Source organism: Sciurus carolinensis, chromosome 3 (genome assembly GCF_902686445.1).
Source record: "Sciurus carolinensis chromosome 3, mSciCar1.2, whole genome shotgun sequence".
Taxonomy (NCBI): domain Eukaryota; kingdom Metazoa; phylum Chordata; class Mammalia; order Rodentia; family Sciuridae; genus Sciurus; species Sciurus carolinensis.
In genome coordinates, this window is record NC_062215.1 from 13310023 (window position 1) to 13337847 (window position 27825).

The 27825-nt window shown below is 36.9% G+C and overlaps 1 protein-coding gene across 6 annotated transcripts in view; it reads right to left on the reverse strand.

Annotated features, from left to right (window-relative positions):
• Window positions 1-27825, reverse strand: part of Helz (helicase with zinc finger) — a 151555-nt gene that overhangs the window by 112065 nt on the left and 11665 nt on the right. For all 6 annotated transcript variants that reach the window (XM_047544352.1, XM_047544357.1, XM_047544356.1 and 3 more), the window contains 4 exons: window positions 17357-17584; window positions 15247-15283; window positions 3423-3547; window positions 2002-2058 (listed from right to left, as the gene is read on the reverse strand). In XM_047544352.1, coding sequence (XP_047400308.1) covers window positions 2002-2058; window positions 3423-3547; window positions 15247-15283; window positions 17357-17566 — 429 coding nt within the window. In that variant the 5' untranslated portion in view covers window positions 17567-17584. The remainder of the gene's footprint in view (window positions 1-2001; window positions 2059-3422; window positions 3548-15246; window positions 15284-17356; window positions 17585-27825) is intronic.

A 27825-nucleotide genomic window follows, 5' to 3' on the forward strand; every position in this document is an offset into this window, starting at 1 on the left:
GCTAGACCTCTTTTAAACTCACAATCAAATCTATTGATTAGACACTTCAAATTTCACTAAGGAATGTTTATTGTTTTTGTTCTTATGAATCAGGCTTTTGTTCCAAGTATTGATCCTTATCCACTAGCATTTACAAGTTAAATAACAGCTCAGGCCAATCTTTAAGTAACAAATTGCTGTTATTTCTAAATGTGTTATGTGCAAATATTCGTAAGGGAAGCAGGGTGCATTCATTTTTTTTCAAGATGGGTTTTTTTTTTTTTTTTTTATCAGTTCACCAACCAAAAAGAATATTACTCTGCTTACATAGGAAAAAAATAACTCAAGTCACTTCTTCTAATGCTACAGTCATAACATAAAGGAGTCAAGTGATATTTGTGTCCTTACATATAACAGGATTATAAACATTAAAAGTAAAAATTATTTTGCTTTTTGGTACTGGGGATTGAACCTAAAGGTTCTTTACCATTGAAGTACATCTCCAGTCCTTTTTCTTTTATTTATTTTTGAGACAGAATCTTGCTAAGTTTGAGGCTGGCCTTGAACTTGTGATTCTCCTGCCTCAGTCTCCCAAGTCACTGGAATTACAAGCATACACTTACCATACCTGGCTTAAAAATAAAATTTTTAATATATGTCTGGGTTATTACCAGATATAAAGTTGTTAATTCAGTTAAGGCAATGAAAGAGAAGAGCAAAGCCAAACATCTTGATAAAATGAAAGGTCATTTTATTTTACATTCTCAAAGTCTCAAACATTTATAACTATCTTGTTATTTCTTAGAAATTAAAGACTTACGCATATATAACAAAGGAAATGGCTTTGAAATTAATAAGACCTAATTCTTGATTAGTTCATAGTAAGGTAACATAAGACAAAAAAAGTGACTTTTTTTTTTAAAAAAAAAAAAAAAAAAAAAGGTCTGACAGAGAAACAGTTTCTTCATTCAGCTTTTAAATTCGTAACTGTCTTCTTTGCTGGCTGCTGGTTTTAGCTGGGATGTGTTACTAGATTTGCAATGAGAAAGGAAACCACAGGGGCCTAGGCTGGTGCCCATCTGCATACCTTCTCCCCTGGATGTAGCACCCTCCTAGAGACCAACACCTCAGCTTAACTGTCTCAGTTCCTGGCCACCTGCTTCAGTGATTTTTTTTCCAACAGAAAAGCTAATTCTTTTCCCTTGATGTGAACTATACCTACAATTGTTTAATTAATTCACTTGTTGTCTATTTCCTCCCCAAGACTTCAACTTCCCAGACAGCAAGGATCATGTGTGTCTTATTTAAGGCTGTATCCCCAGCACCATGCATATAGTACCTAGCACATAGCAGGTACTTAATTCCCGAAAAAATATGCCAAATCGAATACTCACTTTGCATGGGCAAAATGGCTATTTTTAAAATAAGATATATAAATAAAAATGTTTTTATATACTTGGATGAGGAATAGAAATGTGGGACTAATAAAACTATGTGCCTTTCAGAAGTCACGGTTGTCCCTGTCAACAACAGGGACAGGTCCTTCACTGTTTCAAGTCCTTCACTGAAGATCATTTTTGTTTACCATTTACTTTGATACACATCATTTTTGTCTCCTAAACTCAATCTCTAAAAATAATCCATAAGTCATAGAATTTCTCTGCTTTTAGTATACAGATTATCTTATTTTGTTTTTATAGTATCACATTTTTTAATGTAGCATTTTCTAACAGCCAGAAGAACTTAAAAATTAAAATTTCCCAAACATCTTTTCTTTTTGGGGGCCAGACAACCAATAAGAATTAGGAACACAACAAGACATGCAATGCAGTAGACATAAGAAAAAGCAACATTCCTAGGACAGGACTCAGTTGGGTTACAGGGAGATGGAAGGTCCCACCGTGCCCCTTTGTAGTCGTGCCTGCTTGGCTGATGCCACAGTGATTTTCCAAATTTTAACACCCAATGCTCACAGTCAGTCAGAGTCAGACTCTTCCAAACAGATTCCTGAAGGTGACTTACCTCTGTTTCCATGAGAAGAGTTTTTAATCTTGTCAAATCTTTTGTTACCATCCCATTCTGCAAGGGTGAAATAAAAAAGAGAAAACCAAATACAAGATTAGTCTTTTGTTTTTCTTTTCTTTTTTTTTTTTTTTTGTTTATTTGGTTGATTGGTTGTTTGGTTGGTTGTAGTGCTGAGGACTGAACCTAGGACCCTCACACACACACCAAGAAAGCCCTCTACCACTGAGCCACAGCCACAGACAAATCAGAATATTCATTCTTTACTATGGCAACCGAGCTCCAAATACCTCCATCATTTCTGAAGTTTATGTAAAAAACAACATTATCCTCATCCCTCGTTCAGATTGTCATTAATGCTGATAACAGAACTACACATAAAAGGGAAAAGGTAAAAAGGTTAACAGGAAAAACTAATTCAGCCTGCATGTCCTGGTAAAACTTTATAACCTTCTAAAAAAAAAATTTGAAATTAATTCAATAAAAAATTCATAACAGGTATCCCTGTACAGCAAAATATGATGTTAACTTAAAAAAAACCTAAAATTTTACTTTTTTTCCTTGAATTAATGGTTTTATATGAGGAAAATGGTGAACTCAGTTATCCATGACTCCAATAAATTCACATAAAATGATCATACTGCTTTAAAAATGGCAATAATGAGGTTATTGAAGGAAAATATTCACCTTTCTGAAATTCAAATTTCACTTGAGATTTATAAGCAAATTACTTTTTATTAGTTATAAATTTAAAAGCCCAATGGATACAACTGTAAAATGTTTAGTTTATGCAGAAAAGCCCTTTAAGCATAGGATTCTTGATTTAAAGAAGATACTCTTAACTATGTATCTAGAACTAAATAACTAATTTTGCTATATTAATAATACATTTTACTTTTAAAATCAGTTGTAAAGCATGTGAAATCAGCGTTGACAAATGAAAAAAAAAAAAAAACAATTCACCACATACTCCCTTAGAAAATGACTAAATTACCCTGAGAAGGGGTCAATAACTTATAATCTATCAAGTACTTTCCCAATTCCCAATATACATCTTTGCAGTGAAAAGATATATAAATATATATATGATTTATATAAATATCTAGCATTTTAAAACCCAAAGATACTTGGAGGCTATAGTAAATTATATTTTTAAAGAAAATCATTTAGTGATCCTCTACTTTAAAATATTTTATAAGTACCGTGATACTAAAATATATTACCACAAGTTAATAGAATCCAATAATTAAACATAATTTTGTTTAAAAAAAAATGAGCTTCTGAAGAGAGCACCTCAAGAGTCTCATGAATTTTGATTTCTGAAAGACTTAAGAGGAAAACTGCACACTATTTTTTCCCATAATACAACTAAGGAGCCAAATGTGTTTTCGGGCATTCAAACTTCAAGCCTATCAACGTACCAGGGACTCTCCCGTCAGTGACCTGGCAAGGATGGTGGATACAGGCTGGAGCTTTCCTTTCAGCTGCATGCAGCAAAGCACTGTCCGAAAGGCACCCTCTCCCTTGGCCAGTCCTTCTCCCAGCACTGCCATCAAAGAATAGCATCATTAACCATGTGGCATTTGATATATTTTTTATTATAATGTTAACACAAGCATGGCTTCTATACATGAAAGAATAACTACAAATATATGAGGAAAGCAGTGGTGTTTCATGTCTGTCCAAGACATGAAGGACACAGAAAATTTGTGCCAAGAACATATCAAACCTACTACAACCTATAGCCAGTTAAGATCACATCAAGATCATGGGGAGAACTGGAACTCTCCAGTGTGCAGCTGGATAGGAGGAAAAACTTTATATGTTCTATAGCACAGTAGGATAACTACTTCTGGCAACAATAAATTGTAATTTCAAAATAGCTATCAGAGAGAATTTTTAATATTTCTAACACAAAGAAAGGATAATGTTTGAAGTAAACAGATATACCAATTGCCCTGATATATACATATCATACCCCACATCTTGAAATATTACATTGTACCTTATAAATATGTGCACTGTCAATTAAAAAAGAAAAAAATTTAAGTAATTTTTTTAAAGGCTCAAGGCAGGCATGGTGGAACATGCCTGTAGTCGCAGGTATTCCAGGAGGCTGAGGCGAGAGGATAATCTGAGCCCGTTATTTTGAGACCAGTCAGGGCAACAAAGTGAGACACTATCTCTAAAGAAAGAAAAAAGTGGGCTAAGTTGTAGTCAGTGGTGAAGCATTTGCCTAGCACACGTGAGGCACTGGGTTCGATCCTCAGCACCACATAAAAATAAATAAATAAAATAAAGGTATTATGTCCATCTACAACTAAAAAAAGAAAGACAAAAGTGCTCCAGTGAAAACTATTGTTTGACCTATGATTTCTGGCTACTTAAGGGCTTTTAAAACTACAGATTTATTAACTGAATAAAATTCTCACATTTTTGCCAGTGACAAAAGATTCTGTGCCATTAAAATGAAGAATAGAAACTGCAAATCTCAACATTATATTCCTAAGCAATAAGAATTAGCCTTGACCAAAACCAGCAAGATTAACTAAGAATCCAATTCCAATGGTCACGAAAAATGCCAATTGTGTGCACATCTGTATATTTAGTTAATACAATAACACAAGGCTCACACATTTCTAACTAAATAGAATATACTTATTTTTATGCTTTGTCATTTGAGATTATTTCTCACAGCAACTGCTAATGGTTCAAGTAAAAGGGCAATCTTCATCCTTCTCTTTACTACCAAGTCCAAGAGTCCATTATTAGTTTGTACATACTTTAGCTTCTTTTGTAAAATAATAATAATAATTTGCTGAAAAGAAAATATTTTGGAAATTGTATTTTTTTCCAAATTATTTTCAAAGTAATGTTCCCTTTATACATTAGTAGAAGACTGTACTGTATAAAGTCCACTAGACTTGTTCAGAATGTTTATTTTGGTTGTACTGAATGTCATTTCATTGTATTGTTCACTTTTTAAAAGACAAATAGCATTATAACACTAATAAAATCCTACGTAAAAGTTCATCATGGGGTTGTAGCTCAGTGGTAGAGCGCTTGTATAGCATGTGTGAGGCACTGGGTTTGATTCTCAGCACTGCACATAAATAAATTAATGGTCCACTGACATATAAAAAAATTATTTTTTAATTTCATCATGATCTCACCATTCAACTAAACAGTTTTCACTTATTATTCATACTTTCCTCCAATTTCTATCAATATCTACATAATTATTACATGATTGTAACTGATAGAAATAGGACAGTTTGTACTGTGCTCTTTCCTCCCAGCAAATACAATTACTTTTCATGTTATTAGGGTGTTTTTATTTATCATATTATTGGCTATATGACAAGTAGATACGTCCAATTATTAACTATTCCTTTGCTCCAGGATTCCAATTTGTAACTTTTAAAAATATTACAGCAAAAAATATCTTTATGTATATATCCTTTATTGAATCACTAAATTTAAAATTGAAGTATCTCTGTATTTAAGAACATTAAACTGGGCATGGTAGTACACAGCAGTAATCTCAGCTACTTGGGAAGCCGAGACAGAAGGGTCTCAAGTTCAAGACCAGCCTCAGCAAATTAGCGAGACTCTGTCTCAAAAAATAAAAAGGGCTAAAATTCGGTGTTAAAGTGCCCCTGGATTCTATCCCCAGTGCCAAACACACACAAAAAAAGTTAAAATTCCTTGCAGATAACTGGGTGATGTGGCACACATCTGTAATACAGCAACTTAGGAGGCTGAGGCAGGAGAATTGTAAATTCAAGGCCAGTCTCGGCAACTTATCAAAACCCAATTTTAAAAATAAAAAACAAAAAGGGATGGGTATAGCACCCCTAGGTTCAACACCCAATACCAAAAAAATTTTTTTTTTCATGCAGATAAATTCTCTTCCCACCAACTATCTGTGAGATTCTACTATAAGCACACACCTGGTCTTCTGACTACTAGGAGTTACAAAAGAGGAAATGTGCACACCTTACACCTCAGTTGTGTTTTTGCATTCAAGTCCCTTATTCCCTTTCATTCTGAACTTTTAGAATATTTTCTGATATTTGAAATATGTCTTAATTGAAACACTTTGTACTAAAACTTGAGTAAAGTAAAAGAAGTATCCATTCAAAAAAAAAATAGCCTCAGTTACAGTTAAATAGCCGTTTGGCTATTTCCCCAAGAAAAAAAATAACAATTAAAATGCAATTCCTTTTGCTTGTGGAAAAACCTGTAATGAGAAAGGTAATCTTAAGCTTAAAAGTACAGTAAATATTGAATGTTATTCTTTATTATTTTCAGCAACATGACCCATATTAGATTATTTCTTTTATCAAAGCCTTAGTTCTTTCCAAAGTTCTTTATTGAAAAGCTTAGTCTATTCAAGGCATTTTTTCCAAAATTTCTCAAAAGAAATTTTTTAATTATCATAAAAACTAAATAGTTATTAATGAAGTGTAATCAGTCACTGCTTAGACAAAATCACTCTCAGAACCAACACTTAAGGAACTGAATCAATACTGAAAATAAATTCCTTTCCTAAATATCACCCATTTAATTTTTTATAATGAACTCATTCATCACACAAGGACTAGTATACAATTGGGAAAGGGGACAGAAGTATATAAACAGGCCGGGTGCAGTGGAGCACACCTGTAATCCCAGCAGCTCAGCTAGGGAGGCTGAGACAGAAGGATTATGAATTCAAAGCCAGGCTCAGCAATGGCGAAGCACTAAGCAACTCAGTTAGACCCTGTGTCTAAATAAAAATACAAAACAGGGCTGGGGATGTGGCTCAGTGGTCAAGTGCCCCTGAATTCAATCCCCAGGACCAAACCAAACAAAACAAAACAAAAAGGGGGCAGGGGTGCTGGGGATATAGCTCAGTTGGTATAGTGCTTGCCTCACAAGCATAAGGCCCTGGGTTCACTCCCCAGCACCACACACACACACCAAAAAAAAAGTATATAAACAGACTCCAAAAGAGTAGAAGGCCTAAATCAAGTTATTAACTGAAGGTTAAAATGGCCATTTGTTACAAGTATGGAAAAGTGTAACATAAATAAGAACACAGTGGCAAATACTAGTATCTCACCAAGTGTCCTTGTTGCTAATTTTTTGTTACATGATTCTTGTCTACTTCATTCCTTTCCCTTGTCCTCTCCTTTCTTCTAACTGTAATAGATGCTTTTGGACATGTGGGTTATAGCTTTTGTGCATTTGATGTCCTTCCTACCAAGGTCTTTTGCAGATAAAAATGTTTCCTTTAAAACATGCATGCGGAAAAACTGGGGATGTAGCAAAGCGGTAGAGACTGCCTAGCATCCCTTAAGCCCTGGGTTCGATCCCCAGTACTGGGGGGAAGAAAAAAGCATATGAAAATGAAAAGACCTAACACTACTCAAAATTAGGTATTAATTATCTAGACCTCTTCTAAATATTTATCTCTAGCTTTAAATACCTTAACAAAACTGTTTTGTAAATCCCTACTACCTTCCTCCTTTCAGTATTTGTTCTTCAATCTGTCACAAGTCTTCATGATCTCACAGTTCCCTTGGGTACACAGAGAGCTTTAGTGTTAAAATCTGCTTATTTTTGGAAGTCCCCTTTCCTTCACCTCCAGGTCACTAGGAAGACTCGAGGGTGCCTTCTTGCTGGATGTTTTCGTTCTACAGAAACACAGGTCATTTCTCTTGGTTTATTTTCAGTGCTCTGGTTTAAATATTAACACTAATTTCTTTCCTCAATTTCCTCATTGTATAAAATAATCACAGACTAAAACACTGACAACACAAGCATAAAAACAACTGAAACCTAGTTCCATGAAATATCATAAAAGGGTTTTATTTCATTGCCATGCTTGAACAAACTTTTTACTCACTGCACTGTTAAAATGATATTTGCCTGTGTGTGCAAAAAAAAAAGAGAATTTGCTGCTTGGAGTGCTTCTGACCTCTTCATAAAGAACCTAACTTCGGAGATTCATTTACTGTGTGATTATAGCAAAGTTAACCTCTGGTAACTGTTCAGTAACTGGATTAAGAAGGTTGTTCCGTAGAACAAAATCTGTTTAACTGTATTTTTCTATCTTAAAATTCCTTCATTGCCTCCCTCTCAGTTTCAGAAGTGAAGATTTTGCCATCTCTGTTGTAAGCCCTCAAGAGAAATCCTGATTGTGAAAAAGCAAGGCGTTTTCAAACCCTCTGCTCAGGCACTCCCTTACTTCATTGTTTCCATGGTTAAGTTGCTAATTTTTCTTTTTCCCACTAATTTGCTTACTGAGAAAAGCACAAGCATTTTGCTACTCTTCTGACTATTTTCTTTGCCCCATGGGAGAAAGCTCTGATTTTTCCTTTTCAGTTTTGTTTTGGTTTTTGCAGTGCTAGGGATCAAACCCAGGACCTCACACACACTAGGCAAGTGCGAGAGCACTGTTTTCAAGTGTTTACAATCATCTTTCAGTTTGCTCTTTAGTACAATTTAATGAGATTCATAAGGCAAGGTATCATTTATTTTAAATTTCCTTTCTTGTAAAAATATAATTAGTTAATATAAAATTAACACTAACAAGTGTTCCGTGAGTCAAAACAACACAAAATATATGAAAAGCAATCATTCATGATTATAACTGCATAATTAGAAAATGCCTAAAACATTTTTGAGGCATTTCAAAGTTAGTCATACAACCATGATAAAACTCCTACAGCTGAGTCCACATAAGTTCAAAGACTATTCCTTAAACATCTACTCATACTGGAAAAAAAAAAAAAGTTAGTTTACAGAAAGGATAATCGTCCTCAAACTTAACTCAAATATCAAACAAACTTTCATTTCTCTGATTTTATATTCTATCTCAATATCAATATTCCATAATTTAACTTCCTGTTCCTATCGATTTAAACAGAAGAACTTTACTTAAAATTAATAGGGTTGGAGACATAACTCAGTGGTAGAACACTTCTCAAGCATGAAAGAGATCCCGAGTTCAACCCCCTGCACAGGTAAAACAAAACAAAAAACATTTAATAAGCATGAAGGGAAATAATGAGTAAAAGTCATGATCCCATTCCATAAATTCCTACTGGAGAACAAAACTGTGAATTACTGACGTGAACTTGGATGTACTACAGTGAGTGAAAACAGTCATCTTCAAAGGCCACATACTGTATGATTTCCTTTTATAGAACATTCACAAAATGATAAAGAACAGATCAGAGGTTGCCAAGGGTCAGTAAAGGTGGGGAGGGTGGTGGGTGTGACTATAAAGGGAAGCAACAAGGGAGATAATCATGGTGATGAAGCAGCTTCGTACCTTGATTCTTCATGGCCTCATGACTCTACATATGCTAAAGCGACACAGAACAAACATGCTAGTGTACTAATGTGAATGTCCTGGTTCTGACACTATTCTACAGTCACATAAGACATAATCGATCGGGGAAAAGTAGGAAGGATACATGTGCTATCTCTGCAACTTCCTATGAATCTATAGTTATTTGAAAATAAAATGTTTAAATTCTTGTTGGAGAAATAAAGCTTGTATACAGGGAATTTCCTAAAAAGAACAGTTACGGTACCTGTATCTGAAAGACAATGAATTAAGAAATGTAATCAGACTGTATCTCTACTTTTAAAAGTCTGGTGAGCCAGGCATGGTGGTGTACATCTATAATCTCAGTTACTCAGGAGACTGAGGCATAAGGTTTACAAGTTCAAGTTCAGTCTGAACAACTCAGTGAAACCCCATCTCAAAATAAAAAATAAACCCTGTCTCAAAATAAAAAATGAAAAGGATTAGGGATGTAGCTCAGTGGCATGGGCGAGGCCCTGAACTGAACCAGTATCACAAAAATATCACATAAATATCACATAAGCCTGGTGAATAGATAAAACACTTGGTGGACCAAGACTGTGAAGACAAATTCTTGTCTCCACCTCATTAATGATTAAGTGATTCTGCACCTCAACTTTTTCATTTCTAAAATAAATGAACAGTCTTTTCTGCATATTTTCAAAATTTGTTATGTCTGCAAAACCCTGAGGCACACACAGGCGGCAACGGAGGGCAAAGAGGAGCAGGCTAGCCTTGCAGAGCAGAAAGTCCTCACTTGGGAACCACATGTCCACCCTGGACTGGCTCTGTGCTCTTCAACCAGTCACTTAATCTCACAAAGCCTGTTTCCTCACCTGTAAATCTAGAAATAAAAGGTGATTAAATAAAATAACACATTTCAGGGGACCTAAGCCTGATATAGTCTAAATACTGTTATCCCATTAACTAAATATTTTTCCAGAAAGAAGCTTTTTAATTATCATTAAAACTACAGACGTCCATTGACTAATAAAGGGGTTATATCCTGATGAACCCACTGTAAACTGAAAATAATGTAAGTCAAAAGGCATTTAAGGGCTAGGAGTGCAGACCAGTGTAGAACCCCTGCCTAATACTCAAGGCTGGGTTCCATCCCCAGCATCATGGAAAATATGTATTTACTACACCTAACCTACCCAACATCACTGCCTAACATCACAGCATGCTGTACAGTACTGACTGCTCATACTCATGATCCCAAAGCTGACTGGGAGCTAAGGCTCACTATGACTGGCCAGCATCATCAGACAGTAGTGGACCAGACATTTCTTGCTCAGGGAAAGATCAAAATTGAAATTTAAGGCTGGGGATGTAACTCAGTGGCAGAGTGCTTGGCTAACATGCACAAGGCCATGGGGTTTGTTGTCTTTGCTGTGTGGGTTTGTTTTGGGGGTGTGGGGGAACAGGTTCTGGGGATTTAAACCAGGGGTGCTTTACCACTGAGCCATATCCCCAGTCCTTTTTATTGTTTATTTGAAGCAGGGTTTCTCAAAGTTACTTAAGCCCTCACTAAGTTGCTGAGGCTAGCTTTGAACTTACAATCCTCCTTCCTCAGCCTCCCAAGTCACTAGGGATACAGCCGTGTGCCCCTACTCCTGCAAGGCCCTGGGTCTATTTCCCAGTACCACCAAAACAAAATGAAATTCAAAATTTGAAGTACAGTTTCTATTAAATGTCTACTGCTTTCATATCATCATAAAGTCAAAAATTTAACAAGAATGTAAGACTAGGACTATATGTATTTAAGCAAAACTCTTCTGAGAAGAAAGGTAATTGAAGATTCCACTTTTTCTCTCAAGGAGAGTACAGGCTTATTCAATCACCTATCAATTTAATAGGTCAAGAGTTAGCCACTTATTAGGGGCTACTGGTTATTTTGAATCATTTACCTCACAGGTCAAGTATCACTGCAATAAACTTGTAATGATGGATTTCATAAACTGTTAAAGACCGACGTTTAGGCTGAAGTTTCACCTATATATTACATGTAGCACAATTTTTTTTTTTTTTTTTTTTTTTTTTGGTAACAGGGATTAAACTCAAGGGTACTCAACCACTGAGCCACATCCCCAGCCCTATTTTGTATTTTATTTAGAGACAGGGTCTCACTGAGTTGCTTAACGCCTCGCTTTTTGCTAAGACTGGCTTTGAACTTGCAATTCTCCCCCTCAGTCTCCTGAGCCACTAGGATTATAGGCCTGCACCACCACACCTGGCCACAATATTCTTTTAATTTTTTTGAATTATTTAAATAATTTAAATTATTTAAGTAATTTCAATTATTTAAATTATTTCTTATTTCATTTGCATTTAATTCATTTTAATATAAAAAGCTTTCTACATAATAAATATTTCAGAAGCAGAAAACCAATTGTTATTGCTTGAAGTTTCCCCATGTTTTATATTCTCATAAGGAAAGCTGACTTAAGCAGCTCACTCAACCACTGATCACTGGCTTGCCACCTTCACCATCCAGAACACACAGCTCACTCTAGGACTTAGATCCATAAACTCAAGGCCTATGTATTTTCTACATGGCCTTGAGTCCTTGCTCAGAATTCTTTTTTTTTTTTTTAATTAAGACGATAGTTGGGCTGGGGATATGGCTCAGTTGGTAGAGTGCTTGCCTCCCAAGCACAAGGCCCTGGGTTCAATCCCCAACACCACAAAAAAAAAAAAAAAGACGATAGTTAGGGCTGGGGTTGTGGCTCAGTGGTAGAGCACTTGCCTAGCATATGTGAGGCACTGAGTTTGATCCTAAGCACCACATAAAAGTGAATAAATAAAAGTATTTTTTAAAAAGACATGATATTTGTACATCTTTTCTGAGGTATCAGGGTCTGTTTTCCCTTACTGAAGTAGAATTTCAACTTCAAAAATTTATGACTATGATTAGTTCCTGGTTAAACAAATCAGCCATAAAAGTATTTGGGGGACAATCAGGTAAATCTGATTATGGACTGGATTTTAGATAATATCAGGGAATTATTGTCAATTTTATTAGGTTAACAAAATATTGTAGCTATGTAGTAATGGTCTTATTTTTTTTTTAAGAGATAAATTTTAAAAAGTATTTAGAGGTAGATGTTGATGTCTACGATTACAATTATTTAAGAAAACAATGAAAGAAATATGGACAAAACATTAATTGTTCAATCTTAGTTTTGAGAATATGAATGCTTATGATACTAGTTCCTCTGCTTTCCTGTATATTTTAAATTTTTCACAATTTAAAATTGAAAAATTTGCTATTCAAAAAGCATTTTTTGAATTCCACAACAAAGATTACGGGTCTGATTTCCTAACCTGGAGTAGGTCAGAAGCAGGAAGGGAGGAAGGCAGAGGGCAGCTGCCACGAGGCATGCCGAGAGCTGTGCTGAACGCGCAACCTCAGCCTGTGGTAAGAAAACACTCCCCAGACCCAGCCACACATAAAATGCAAAGGAAGTCAGTGGTCTGGGCACTTAAGATATGAGCTATCCACAGCAATCCCTGGAAGCACCTCTGTGCAACAAAGCAGTACAATAATTAACAGAGACCAAGATTCTTGTCTTGCTTTTTATTATTAACTAACCATTTAGCATTTTTTTTTACACAAAAATAATCTTACTGAAAGTTAAAAAGAAAAAACTACATATACTATCACAACTCTACAACTACAAAAACAATCTTGGCCAATATTCCCAAATGTCTATTTCAAACAACCAATTCTGCATACATGGCTTTGTATCTTTAAAAACTGACCCCTTTCCAACTTCTTAACACATTTTCATGAATAAGAAGTACATAGAAAGTAATTAATAAACTCCTCCCTTACTGTAAGCTAACCTATTTTTCACTTTTACACACAGCATTTCAATGAACACCACTCTACGTAGAATTTTTTCCTTCTTTCAGATTATTTACTTGGGATAGTATCCCAGAAATGAGATTAGTGGGTCAAAAGGGTGAATGTATTACCAAACTGCATTCCACTGCACACTCCAACACCATAGACCAGGCTTGCCATGACCACTTCATCTTAGAAATGATTCAACTTCTATATTGGTAATTCACTTGTTATAAAGTAGTACCTAATTTTAACATACTCAGTAATACAATTAGCAGAAAAACAAAACCCTTTTCCATATGTTCCTTTACCAAAAGCATTTAATTTTCTGTGACTTTTCATGTTGTCAACTTTCTGCAACTTTGACTCTAAAATGAGAAGGTTGTAACAACTTCACTAGTCAGGAAAGTGAAAATTAAAGAAAGAGGGACTGTTTCTCAGACATGAATGGGATGGCAACATTTCAAGATTGGTAGGTTTCAGTGTTAGTGAAATTATAAGGAATGGGCATTCTCATTTATTGCTGAGGGTGTGTATATTTGACACTGATCTAATGTATCTATAAAAATTGTAAGTGTATTTCACCTTAACCCAGGAATCCCACTTTTAGGACTATACTACAAAAACAAAGGTAACAATGCAAAAGAATTTATGTTTATTACAAGATGGTTTATAATGACAAACTAGAAAACTGGAATCATCTAAAAGCTCATGATTGTGGAAAAATAGTTAAAGCTCATGAGTTACAACTCATCCACAAAGGATTTTTTTTTTCTTTCTCAGTGCTGGGGATCAAACCCAGGGCCTCCCACTACAGACAATTGCTACACCATTGAGTTATAGCCCAGCCCCACACTAGGGAATATCAAGCAGGAACTAGAGGTAGTATATTTACTTCAAAAGGGATCCAGGATGTACTGGCATATAAGCAAGCCAGCAGCTTTGTCATCAGGGTACAAATTAATTTTTTTTAACTTTTAAAGGAAAAGCCCTATTTATGTATTATAAGCATTTGTGTTTATCACTACAGAGAAAGCTGCAAAAGATACAGCAAACTAATAATAAGATTTCTTCCATGGAGGGAAAAAAGGGAAATCATTCCCTTATTCATAATCCTCTATTTGAATTATTATTATTTGCCTATTGATATTTTTTTAAATGTCCAAAGATAGCAGGGATTTTCTTAAAAGGAAAATTGTACAGGATATCTCTAACTTTTACTCAACTCCCAAACCATTACAATTCTACAAAGCAAGGTTCACTAAGAGGTCGCTGATCTTTAATGAATGGCTGAATTATGTTCAATATACCACAAGAACACTTAATATAGTTTTTTAAGATTTACAACAAAAATACTTAATACTTTTTAAAGTGTTGATACAACAGAGTAAGAAGAGAAAAAATTAACTTATGTCAAACACCTCAGCCCCAACTCCCAAATCTGGATAAATGAAACATCATATTATCCAAGTCACTGAGCTGTGCAAAAAATTCCACCAAGTGTGTGTGAGAACGTGCACAGAACTCCTCTCCCACTTGCTCCTACACTCATTCTAGTGAGATGGCAGCATGAAGGACAGGGCTCCTACACTGTGAGTATTCAGAAAACAAGAATCTTATTAATCTCAATTTCCTGCCCAAGAGAAAACAGGAAAAAGTACTAAAGAGCATTCTAGCCGTTCTCTCTCTAAGGAAAATCTACTGAGTAATGAAAACATTTCAGGAGGGATAGTCCTCCTTTTCAATGTATCCAAGCTTAATACTTTAATCAATACGAGCTACAGTTCTTAAGGTGGGCTCTTATTAACTGTAACTACTCACACAAAATTTAAAAGCACACAGAAAACATCAACATTCATAAATAGGAGCAGGAAAGCATCATCCACATCGGTCTCTAGGTAAGGTGGGGGTTTTTAATATTACAAATGCTTTTTAAAATAAGCAAATAAAAAAAAAAATCAAACCTTAAATTTTGCTCAATTAAATAATTCAAAATCTTCCAATCAGAAAAGAGTCCTATTTTTAAACATACCGTGCCTACAATCTTCATCAGCTTGTCCATAGTTTTTCTGCAAAATAAAAAGAGACAAGATAAAATTAAGTAGTTCAAGGACAGCTTTTAACACAGATGTTACCAAAGAGAAGCTCAGCTTTGTCTCAAAGTTGAGTTGTGCAGGTTGTAAATTTAACCCATTTGTTGCAGAGCAGAACTAAGGCTGTGCTCAGGGGGATCACACAACAGCCTACACACACACACACCTGGCGCAATTCCCTCGACCACAGACCCCCACAGCCTTCTTACCTTCTCTTGCCTCAGTTTGCCATAGGTTCCTTCCTCAGTCAACAGCTTGACTGAGAAAACTGGAGCCATGAGGAGAGAATTTCCAGACTGTCATCACCTCATCCACCTGCTTCCCAGCACCCTGTTTGTTCCACCTGTTTCAAACGAACTACCCCGCTCCTAAAGTTGGTCCTACTGTGGTGCAGACCGGCTCCTCTGCCTACTCCAGTCAGATATACAGCTACAGTCACATGAGCCCACTGAGCTATACTGCCACATGCCCAGGGGCAGCCACTGCTCCTGGCGAACATCCCACTCTGACAGTGGTACTTTCTTCATGCAGCTCCCAGGACACCTGGCTTTCTCGCTTTTCCTTTTCCTCACGGTTACTCTTCAGAGGGCTCTGCTGGCTCCTCCTCTTGTGCCAAACCTCTTGATACTGTGGTACCACAAGACCAAAGCCTTGGTCCTCTCTCCTCTATCCACACTCTGTTCACCCAGGCTCTAGACTCTACTTAGTATCTGTATCCCACAGATTCTCTCTCCCAAACTCTATGCTTGCACATCCGAATGCATGCTCAACACCTCCACTGGACAGTAAATGACACATCCAACTCCAGAAGTCCAAAACCGAGCTCACAAAACCTGCTCCCCTCTACCGCCTTCTCACCTCAGCTGAAGGAAATTCCATTCTTCTAATTGAAGCAAGTGACTGACAGTTCTCTCGCTCCCACACCCAGTAAATCTGACCACTTCTACCTTCCACTTATCAACCAGAAAGAACAACTTCTCACTAACACCACGGTTACCATTTGGGGCTGAGTGTCATCTTTGGCCTGGATCACTCCAACAGTCTCCAAACTAGTCTCCTTGCATGTATTCTTGCTCCTTAACAGTCTATTGTCAACCTAAGTCACACAATTCCCACTGAATCATATAATGCCACTCCTCCCCTCAAAGTGCTGCCACAGCTCCGCACCTCACAGAGAATAAGCAACAGTTTTCTCTCCCCTACACACACCGTCCTCCAGCCACAATGGCCTCCCAGCTGTTTCTCAAACAGGGCAGGCATGCTTCTGCCAGGGCCTTTGCCTGACTGTTCCCTTTGCCTGTACTGCTCTTCCCCGGCTTTTCCATGTGGTCAGCCCTTCCTCCTCCTCCTCAGTGAGGCCTGCCTTGACCACGGAACGTTTTAAATTAAAACCCCACCTCCAACCCTGCTACTCCCAATCTTCCTTCCCTGTTCTTTTTTCATGCAGTTAATCTAGTGTTTAATTTATAGTAACTATTATTTGTCTAACTAGAAAAAGTATCATGAAGAAGGAATCTTTCTCTTTCATCAGTACATATACCAAGTTCCTAGGGAAGTATCTAGTACACAGTGTGCACTCAATAAGTACTTGTGGAATTAACTTGAATGAATAATTCAAAATGCTGCACCATGAGTACTATTTTCCAAGTTTAAGAACACAGTTGTAGCCGGTTGCAGTGGCACACACCTGTAATCCCAGCAGCTTGGGAGGCTGAGACAGGAGGATCTTGAGTTCCAATCCAGTCTCAGCAAAAGCAAGGTGCTAAGCAACTCTTTGAGACCCTGTCTCTAAATAAAATACAAAACAGGGCCGGGGATGTGACTCAGTGGTCAAGTGCCCCTGATTCAATCCTAAGTACCCCCAAAAAAAAAAAAAAAAAACATAGTTGTCTGCCATCAAAGATATTCCACAATTACCAGGCACATCACTCATCTCTCTTCAGGTCAAAATTAGCTGATTTGTACAGAAATAACAAGTCGCAGTCCCCACTGGACAAAAAGGGCTGTTTTACCCAGTTCCAGATTGGCATACCAACAGTGTTAACTCACCAGTTGCAAAAATGAGGCAATTCTGTAAAGAAGACTCTCGATTTTGATGCGTTCTATCTCCAGTGGACATGGCCCTGTGAAGTCTGCCATGGAGTACTGGCCGAGAGAAAGGAGGGCCTCGGTGCAGTGCTTGAGGGCCATGTCATAGTCCTGCCTCTTCAGTGACTCACATGCTTGTTCACATGACTTTTCAGCTCTTCTGTCTTCCATGACTCAGGGACAAAAATCCTAAAGACAAGGAGAAAATAACAGGTAAGAGATTTTAAAGACTTAGCAATTATAAATTCTAGGCCCATTCCTATTTCAACCAGTTTAATTTTCTATCTTAATAGTTTCTTTCAACTAGTTTCCTGCTCAAGGTCACAGCTAAGCAGCAGTTATTGATGCTACAAAATCTAAATTTCTCTTTTATATTTTATGACTTCTGTAATAAGATCCAAGTCAAAATGTAGACCATAAGCCAGGATCATATCAGTGATATATCCAATTTATAAATGAGGCAAATTATAAATGAAACATGACTTTGAATATTACAAAGTAAAACAAATCATAAAGGATTTCCTTCTTTTAACCAAAGGTGAAGAAATGTTTCATATCCAAACTTTTAAATTCCAGTCTCCGGATTTCAATCTTCCAATAACTGTGACTGCAAAAAATCAAAATCTATGTAGTGTGGAATTTTTTTCCACCTATTAAGAAACTGGCTAAAACCAAAGTTAGACATGTCCATTACTTCAATTCAGCAAACATTTCCAGGCCCTGTGCTAACAGCCCCAAAGGCAAAAATGAAGCATGAGGTCACTGCCTTCAAGAAAGTCAGATTATAGCAAGAGAGGCAAAGCACAAGTGAACAATTACAAATAAGACTCATGCCATCTGCCTAAAAACATGAGCTGGCCTCAAGGGTGAACGGGAGTTCACCACGAAAATGACAGGGAGAGCAAACATGAGCTTTCCAGGGAGAAGGATCTAAGCAAAGTCACCAAGGGGAGAAAAAAAATCGCAGTTTAGACTTAAGGTATGGAGGACGAAGAGAAGCCATGGATGACCTCAAATGCCATAAGAAGTAAGAGCTGGTTTCATAGGCAAAGGAGCATGAACAAAAGTTTTTAAACAAAGAAGGAATCTATCACATATGAAGCCTATGAAGACCTAGATAGAAGGGGAAGAAATGACAGGCACTGCCACTATAACAAGGAGACCAGTTAAGAGTCTCACTGAAGAAACAGTGAGAATCCAAGCATGCTTTTTCCTAGCTCTGTTGCCCAGACAGCAGAAGAAATCCTGGACAAAGACCTACTGAAACCTGAGTTGACAGTCATAATAATGCTTCAACGATCAATCTTGCCAGGCAAAATGGCACACGACTTAGTCCCAGTGACTTGGGAGGCTGAGGCAGGAGGATGGCAAATTCAAGGTCAGCCTGGACAATTTAGTAAGACTGACTCAAAATAAAAAATAAAAAAGGTTGGGGATACAGCTCAGGGTAAGGCATGCCTGGGTTCAATCCCCAGTACCAAGAATAAAAAACAAAGACTCACTCTAGCTGGCCTGTAGCCACCACCTCTGTCAAGCTCACAGACTTGGTTTGCTGCTGCTTTCTCCTTCCTCATTCTCCCGCTCTTGCCTACCTTTCACTCTACCCACTGGCCTCCAGGTACTCACCTGTCCCATCCACCTCTCGCCAGCCTACATAAATGCTCTCTGCGGGGCTCCCCAGCTTTCACTCTGGCAATAGTTCTACCCTCCCCTCACTATTCTGCAGTCCTCTGTGGCCTAAAATTGCAGTGGGGGATGAGGGGAAAGAGTTGCTGGCCAGCAGCCAAAGGACAGCAGCAGTAAATAAACAAGATGACAGACAGAAGTGGTCTGGCCCCTTCACCTTTGGAGATTGCTGTATACCAAAAAATGTAGAAATACTGAAGGAATGGGAAAATGAAGCATTCAAAAAGGACTTCAACAGTATTTGTTAGGATTTGTTGAATATGGGTGGTATACGGCAGGGGTGTAGCTCATTGATGGAGCACTTGCCTACATATTCAAGGCCCTGGGTTCCATCCCTAGCACCGCAAAAACAAACAAACAAATAGAAGAATTAGGCAGTATATACATGGATTCATAAAATATTCTCCGCTCTTCTCAGTTTGAAAATTTTAAATAAAAACAACTCATAATTTTAAAAACTAGTATATTTTAAATGTTTACATTTAACAAATTAATACTTTTAACAGAATATATCCAATTGTTTTATTAACAGGATAATCCAACAAATACTTAGATACTATATTCTTACCCTTTAAATGTGCTTAGCTCTACCTCGGTGTGCTATAATTTCCAGTTGTGTTTAAGAGAATTCAAATATTCAAGCTATAGCTGATATTTACGCCCCTTATAAAAACATGTATTGCTTTGGGTACAATTATCAAACAAAAATACAAAATAATTTCTGTATTACTATAGCAACTTTGCCCATTACACATGAGAATGGCATTAGAAGATAATTACTAAGTTAGGATACAGACCAGAGTTGACACTAGTGACATTCTGGGCTACATACGTCTTTGTTGTGGGGGGGCTGTCCTGGGCATTGTAGGATGTGTTCAGTGGCATCCCTGGCCTCCACCCAGTTGATACCAGTAGCACATCCTGACTATGACAAATCAAAAATGTCTCCAGACATTAACAAATGTCTCTCTAAGGAACAAACTCAGTACTAGTTGAGAACTGCTGATAAAGACAAACACACAGTGTTTGCTTTCCAGAGAACAGCAATAGTAGATGGATAAATTCACAGATACCAATGGCCCTGCCATTAGCAAATCTTCCCCACGAAGTTCCCAGCCCACACCTAGACAAGTATTACAAAAAGTAGTAAGAAAAATGAAACTAATATTGCACAGGCTAAAATCTTTGCTTGGGAAAGAATGCAGCACGATGATGCAAAGTGCAGGCTTGGAGCCAAAGGACCTGTCCAGAGAACTCCCCAGTCACACCACTCATCAGGGACAAGGCCTGGGGGAAATGACTTAACCTTGAGTATTTCCACTTCTCACCTCTAAAAATGTGAGGAGACAACAAATACCTACCTCCTAGGGTTAGTGTAAGGATTAAGTGAAAGAATGTGTATAAAGTGCTTAAAAGAATGTTTTGCACATAATAGGTGCTCAGTAAATGCTAGCAATTGTTATTTCCCTAAGCTTCCATATCTTCAATTTACATAAAGTGGAAGTCACTACAAATCTCAACACATAATACTGTATTTAGAAAATATCATCCTATGTATCTACTTTACCTACTTGAAAAAAGTTGCTTTCACCTATTTTCTCTATCTCAATAAACAGGCAATGATTATGGTAAGAAGAGCCATTACATGCATTTATATGCCACTGATAAAGATGAGCTTAACCCTAAAACTGGCACTTTAAGAGACAACTGTCAACATTTCACCAAATATTAGCCAGGGAGGGCTCAATAACTTTAATACATAAACAGAAATTAGAGGCAGAATTGTTATTAACTTCAGGATCTTTGAAGGGAAATGATGTAATTTACAGAGTTAATGTCTCTGATACATTAGGTTCAGATGCCTACCTCAGAATTAGACAGTGATAAAAGGTCTTACCACAATTACCTTTGTTAATCAGGCCCTAATAATTAGTTTCACAAATAGTTTGCTGTAGCATGGATCTCAGTACAAGGCAGGTCTCTGTCCAACTGCTTCTTCTGGTTTTTCAGAACACAGCATGACCTTGTTACACACATTCTGAAGAAGCTAAAGTGCTTTCTCTAACAGAAAATAAAATCTGCCAGTCAAAATCAAAGTGAGAAAATATCTTGGGCTATGCTAAAATGGCCTATACACAGTAAGCAGTGAGAGGTCCAGAACTGCTTCCCCATGAGGACAACTCCAGATAAACTGTGGAGTTGACATCCTCCTCTAGGGATACACAGATAAAGCCATAGCTACAGCATGGGATCCTGCTATCTCGAAGTAACTGCTGGACACCAACCAAGCCGTACCTATAAGCCCCTCCAATGGGGACACAGAGGCGCAGAGAATGACAGTCACAATAAGAACACTATAGGAAGAAGCACACATTTGCCCATTACTGATGTCTACCCCATCTACCTTGATTATTTCTCTTCCTATTAAAAATTATCCAAACTTTCACCAGAATCGTAATAAAACACTGTAGCCATCTGAAAATCCTACCCTTGTGTGAAATATTTACTTGGAGAAATGTGACTTCATGGGCAAGAAAGCTGGAATCAGAAACCAAGACACTAATCCAAATCCATTAACTCCTCTGATCTGTTGCTGACCTATAAAAAAGAGACTAATACCATGCAATGGACATGAGTATCCATTCCCTTTCCTGGTAATAAAAGCCCAGGATTTCCCCTTGGGAATTCACCTCTCTCTGATTCAATCTATGTGGTTCCAGAGGAGCTAACTTCACCAGGATTGCAGGAGTGGTATGTCACCAAAACTGGTCAACCAGAGCCTCATAGTCCTCAACACAGAGACTGGTTCAGAGTAGACATGTGACCCCCATAAGAGTCAATGAGACAGCATGAAACTTTTGCTAAGGTTTCTGGGAAACAGGTGCTCTTTTGTTCTGAATCTAAAATCTTAGAAGCTACAAGGGTTGAAATACTACGGCCATCTTTCTAACAACATGCCTGCAACCAAAGTCTATAGAGGAAACGACAGTTTACTCATGGGAAGAAACTGGGTCCTGATGATATTACTTGAGCCCTAAATCCAGTTATCTAGACTTTACAGTTAGGTGAACCAAGAAATTTCTTTCCATCTTAAACCAGCTTACCAGCTTAGGTTGATATTTCAGGCCACTGGAATCAAGAGAGTCCTAACTCACTGAGATAGGTAGAATTTGACTAGTTCTAAATGAGCTGGTAATGGTCCTGTATAACAGTGTATACACATGATTATTAATAATATAGGTCATGATTCACTGATTACTAATAATAAGTATTGAGAGAAAAATAAGTGCGCATTGGAAAACAAATAACTTAGTGTGATATTTTGTTATTCTACCTCGAGAACATAATCCCAATGTATTTGTCTTACAACTTCATTATAAAGCTACCTCAGTCATAACAACAAGCATTTACTTAATATTTACAGTGTGCCAGATGCTGATGAAAAGACTGCATTTATGAAATCTAACTTCAACCTTAAAATGACCCTATTATTATTGCTGTTGTTATTGTCATCGTTCCCATACACAGATGAGGAAACTAAAGATACTAACCCACAATTGCACTGTAAATGAAAGGGGCAGTATGCAAATTCGGATGCTCTGATGCAGCTCCCACTCATGCATCACACAATTCTGAGACCCTATGCAAACAACCTACCATTGTTCCAACGAAAGAAAACAAACTCAGGCAGTCCCAAAAGCACCAAAGGTGACTGTAAAATGGCACTATTTTAATTCTGGAACAGAGTTAAAGACTAATTTCTCACACAGTTCTACTTTATAAAAGCATACCTATGTTAACCATATTATTAGTGATCGCCATTCTAAAATGATAAGACACACATACCCTCTAAGCTAATCATCTCCTTCGGTTAAGTAAAAATCCTATGTGCCTTAAATATACTAATTAAGTATATTAATTAGTACCATCTTTCCACAAAAGGATGACACTTGATCATTTTTGCACCATTCCACAAAAGTCAACTTATGAGAACATTACCATTATTAAATTATTCTTTATCACTTTTGTAGAATAGAAACTTGTTTTAAAATCAATGCATTAACACAATCCAACAAAAGAACAAAATTGATATATTGAACTTTATCAAAATTAAACACTTTTACACTATGAACCGCACTGTTAAAGAGAATGAAAAGACAAGTTAAAGCAAGACAGTATTTGCAAATTACACATCTGAAAAAGGACTTGTATCTGAATATATAAAGAACTCCCCCAACTTGGGAGGCTTAGGCAGGATAATCCCAAATTCAAGGCCAGCCTCAGCAACTTAGTAAGGACCCTGTCTCGAAGTAAAAAATAAAAAAGGTATGGGGATACAACTCAGTGCTAGAGTGCTCCTGGGTTCAATCACTAGTACCAAAATATAAAATAGAACTCTCATAACAGGACAATAAAAAAAAAAAAGCAGTCAAAAATTGGGCAAAGACTATAACACTCCACCAAGAGGATATAACGATGGCAAATATGCAAATAAAAAGATGTTCAAAACAAAAATTCCACACACACTAGGATATTCAACATCATTAACCATCAGGGAAATGCAAATTAAAGCCATAATTTAATACCACTACATACCTATTAGAATAAATAAATTTAAAATGTTGTTGGGCTGCGGGGGTCGCTCTGTTGTAGAACACTTGTCTAGCATGCACAAGGCCCTGGGGTTCAATCCATAGCACTGCTAAAAAACAATAAAATAAAATACTTGTAACAGCAAATGATGCCAAGTGCCTGGTTCTCATGTATTACTAGGGGAAACAGGAAATAATACAGTCACTCAGGATTTGCAGTTTCTTTTTTCCCTTTTTTTTTTGTGTGTGTGCATGTGTGTGTGTGTGTGTGTGTGTGTGTGGCACAGGGATTGAACTCACAGACACTTCACCAGTGAGCCACATCCCCAGCACTTTTTATTTTTTATTTTGAGACAGGGTCATGCTAAGTTGCTTAAGGTCTCATTAAATTGCTGAGGTTGGCCTTGAATTTACGATCCTCCTGCCTCAGCCGCCCAAATTACTGGGATTACAGGCATGTGCCACTGTGCCCAGCTGCAGTTTCTTTTAAAGTTAAAGCACTCACCACACTACCCAGCAATCCCTCTTGATAACCAGTTATCATAAAGAAATGAAACTATGCTCACACAAAAATCTGTAAATGAATGTTTATAGGCACTTTACTCATAATTGCTAAAAACTGTAAATGAATGTTTATAGGCACTTCATTCATAATTGTTAAAAACTGGAAACATAATTTAAGAAGAAACTGAGCAAAAAAAAAGTGGTACCTCTACACAATGGAAAATTATTCAGCAATAAAAAGAAATAACTTTGCAATACATGTAATCACATGGATCAATCTCAAAAACATTATTCTGAGTAAAAGAAACTGATCCCAAAATTTTACATACTGTATGACCCCATATATATGACATTCTCAAAAAGAAAAACTATAGGGCTAGAAATCAGATCAGTGGTTTGCCTGAGTTATAGGCTGAAGAGGTGTGACATGAGAGAAGATTTTGGGGTGAAATACTCTTCTGTGATTGTGATGAATGGCTGCACAAACTACACATTAAATAAAACCGGTCACCATAAGAAAGTCAATTTTACCACGTCAATTTTTTTTTTTTTTTTTTTTTTTTTTTGCGGTACTGGGGATCAAACTCAGGGCCTTGTGCTTGCAAGGCAAGCACTCTACCAGCTGAGCTATCTCCCCAGCCCACATCAATTTTTAAAATGAAAATTTTAAATTTTTTTTTGGGGGGTGGGTATGGAGGATTGAACTCAGGGGCAATCGGCCACTGAGCCACATCCCCAGCCCTGTTTTATATTTTATTTAGAAACAGGGTCTCACTGAGTTGCTTAGTACCTCGCTTTTGCTGAGGCTGGATTTGAACTGGAGATCCTCCTGCCCCAACCTCCGGAGCCGCTGGGATTACAGACGTGCACCAAGGCGCCCAGCTTAAAATCATTTTTTAAATATGAATTTCAGTGTCACAACTGGTGTAGGTTTTCAATTTTTGAAAGAAGATATTGAAGAATAAGTGTTACTAATAAATGGCAAATCCAAGCAATTCCCTTTCTCATATGTAGGTTTTAAAGGCAAGAATTAAGCCTCAGAAAGAACATTTCCAAACAGAACAATAAATGAGTTCATTTGGCACAAAACTTAGGATACTTTTGAAGAATGCCATCATAGCTAGATGTTTGGTCCAGGACAAATGTAAATACTGGAAGAAAAATGAAATCAATAGTGTACCACAGAGGCAGGAGTCAGACTAGCTGGACCAAGGCATTTTCAGAGACGTATGAGGAGAAGATATCATTCCCTTCCCATCACAAACCTCTGTCTAGGACAGAGAGAATAACCACCAGACCACCTTGAAACTAAGTCATGAAATATGTTTTTATTTAAAAAGCAGTTATGTTCCTTAACTTTTCTTATTAATGCAATCATGGTCCTCTTTGATTTCAAAAAATTTAAATTCTTTATTTGATTAGAGAAAAGTTTCAAAGAACATGAATGAAAAGTGATCTAATAGCTGAAGCCAACAGTAGTTAACTAAAATTCAATCTAAAACAAGGATCTCTGCATCTCGGTCTTACATGTTTATTTCTATTAGGACAAAAATTATCTATCTCATAATTAACTTATGTCAAATGAATCAGACTGCATTTGCAAACATTTTTGTGCTAAATATCACCACTTTCCTTTATCCTTTGACAAAAATTACTAACATCCATAGCTGGACTTGAACCTGGGAATTCACCTGCCTCAAGTCTCCTGAGTAGCAGATATTACAGGCATGTACCATCATGCCCAGCCATAACTAGTTCTTGATCAGATCCCAAACAATCTTTACTTATTTGACTATATAAACAATAAAACATTAAAAAAACTTAAAATACAAATAAAATGTCTCTTTACATAACTAACAAAAATTTAAAAGAGAAGGACTACTGAAAAAGCTGGAGATTCATGTTTTTAACAGTTAGTATTTTGCCTTTAATCTGCCTAATATGTAATTATTTTCTAAGGTTTTTTTGGAGGCGGGGACTACATATTGAATTCAAAGAAGCTTTATCATGAGCTACATGCCCAGCCCTTTTTTATTTTAAGACGGTCCCACTAAGTTGCTGAGGTTGGCCTTGAACTTCCAATCCCGCCTTAACCTCCCAAATTGCTGGGATTATAGGTGTGCACTATGTCCAGCTATATTATTATTTTCCCTGTAGAAACTCAATTATTATCGTGAAACACGATTATACTAGAAAGTAAGTGTGTTACAAACAAGGAAAAGAAAAGCCAGATTGATCCACTGCTAAAATAACCCACATGACCTTGCCCAGCAGAGTGAGGAAAGCTTATCAGAACCTGGCCCCTCCACATTAAGCAGAGGGGCCATGGTGAGACAATGTGGCCAAAGTGCCATGCCTCCTCTGGGGGGGAAATGGTTAAGAGGATTACTTTAGATAGGACACTATGATTACAAAACGCTACAAAATAGCGTTCAAGCTTATTACCAGTATCTGGGCCATCCACAATCTTGCTACAACCTAACTTTCCCACCACTCCCCCACACAGACCCCCAATATAGTCAAGACTCTTACACTCTTAACAACACTGCTCCCTCTGCCCAGAACATCCTTTCCTCTCTTCTTGGACCTACATCCTACCCAGCTTTTAGTGAAACTCTCAAGGCCTACTTCTCTAAAACACCCTTCTTCCAAAACCAGAAGTACTGCCTACAGAATTATTGGGCCTCTTAAATCATCTACCATCTTGGATTAAATGTATTGTATTAGATGCCTATTTTATGCCACTTTTATCCCCATGACAACCATCCAACTCATTTAAACCATTCAATAAGGACTTTAATTGAATTTCCCAAATAGATGACCAAAAATAACCGGAATGCCAAGCATTCCAAGAACTGTCCTATACCAAAATCAGTTCCATTAGAATGCTAAGCCATAAGAAGGAATGCTATATCATCTTTAAATTCAACTGCCTTTATGATGATTCTATGGGCTATACAGGCAAAATATTCTGCAAAGTTTTATTTACTGTACTGTACTTAACATTCAGCTAGACTTGCACTTTTCTCTAAAACATAAAATCACTGAGGATGCAATAAGATTAAGAGAGACTAAACCTACTGAAATCAGAAACTAAGATCACCAACCACTTTCTACCTTGTATAATCTTTCATAAAGAGGCAAATTCTCCCTAAATCCCAAAATAAGTGGACTTCAGTACAGCAAAGCAAAATGATGTATAAACATGAAAGAAATATCCTGGTGGATCTTCTACCATCTGTTTTAGTGACTAAACTGATAACAAGAAAAAATAAATTTTCAACAGCTAAATTTGAGATTTTTTTCATCTATCACTTTGATTTTTCTTGACTCATTTTTCAGAAATTCCAAAATTCTGAAGAAAGCCTTCTTAGTTGTAGTTAATTCCAAATTATTTCCTAAAGAATTTGAGTTTCCCTATAAATCATTCAACATGTTTATTAATCAATAAAGAGATTGGTAAATATCTATTCATAAATAAACAAAAAACTCATATTTGAGAAGTAAGTAAGCAAATTATACTAAGAGAATGAAATCCAGAAAAGGTTGCTACTTGCCAAGAAAATTTTACTATTATAAAACATTTTCTATTCTTTGGATGTCTTCGTTTTCTGTCCCAGATCATCTGTGTAGACAAGTAATCACATC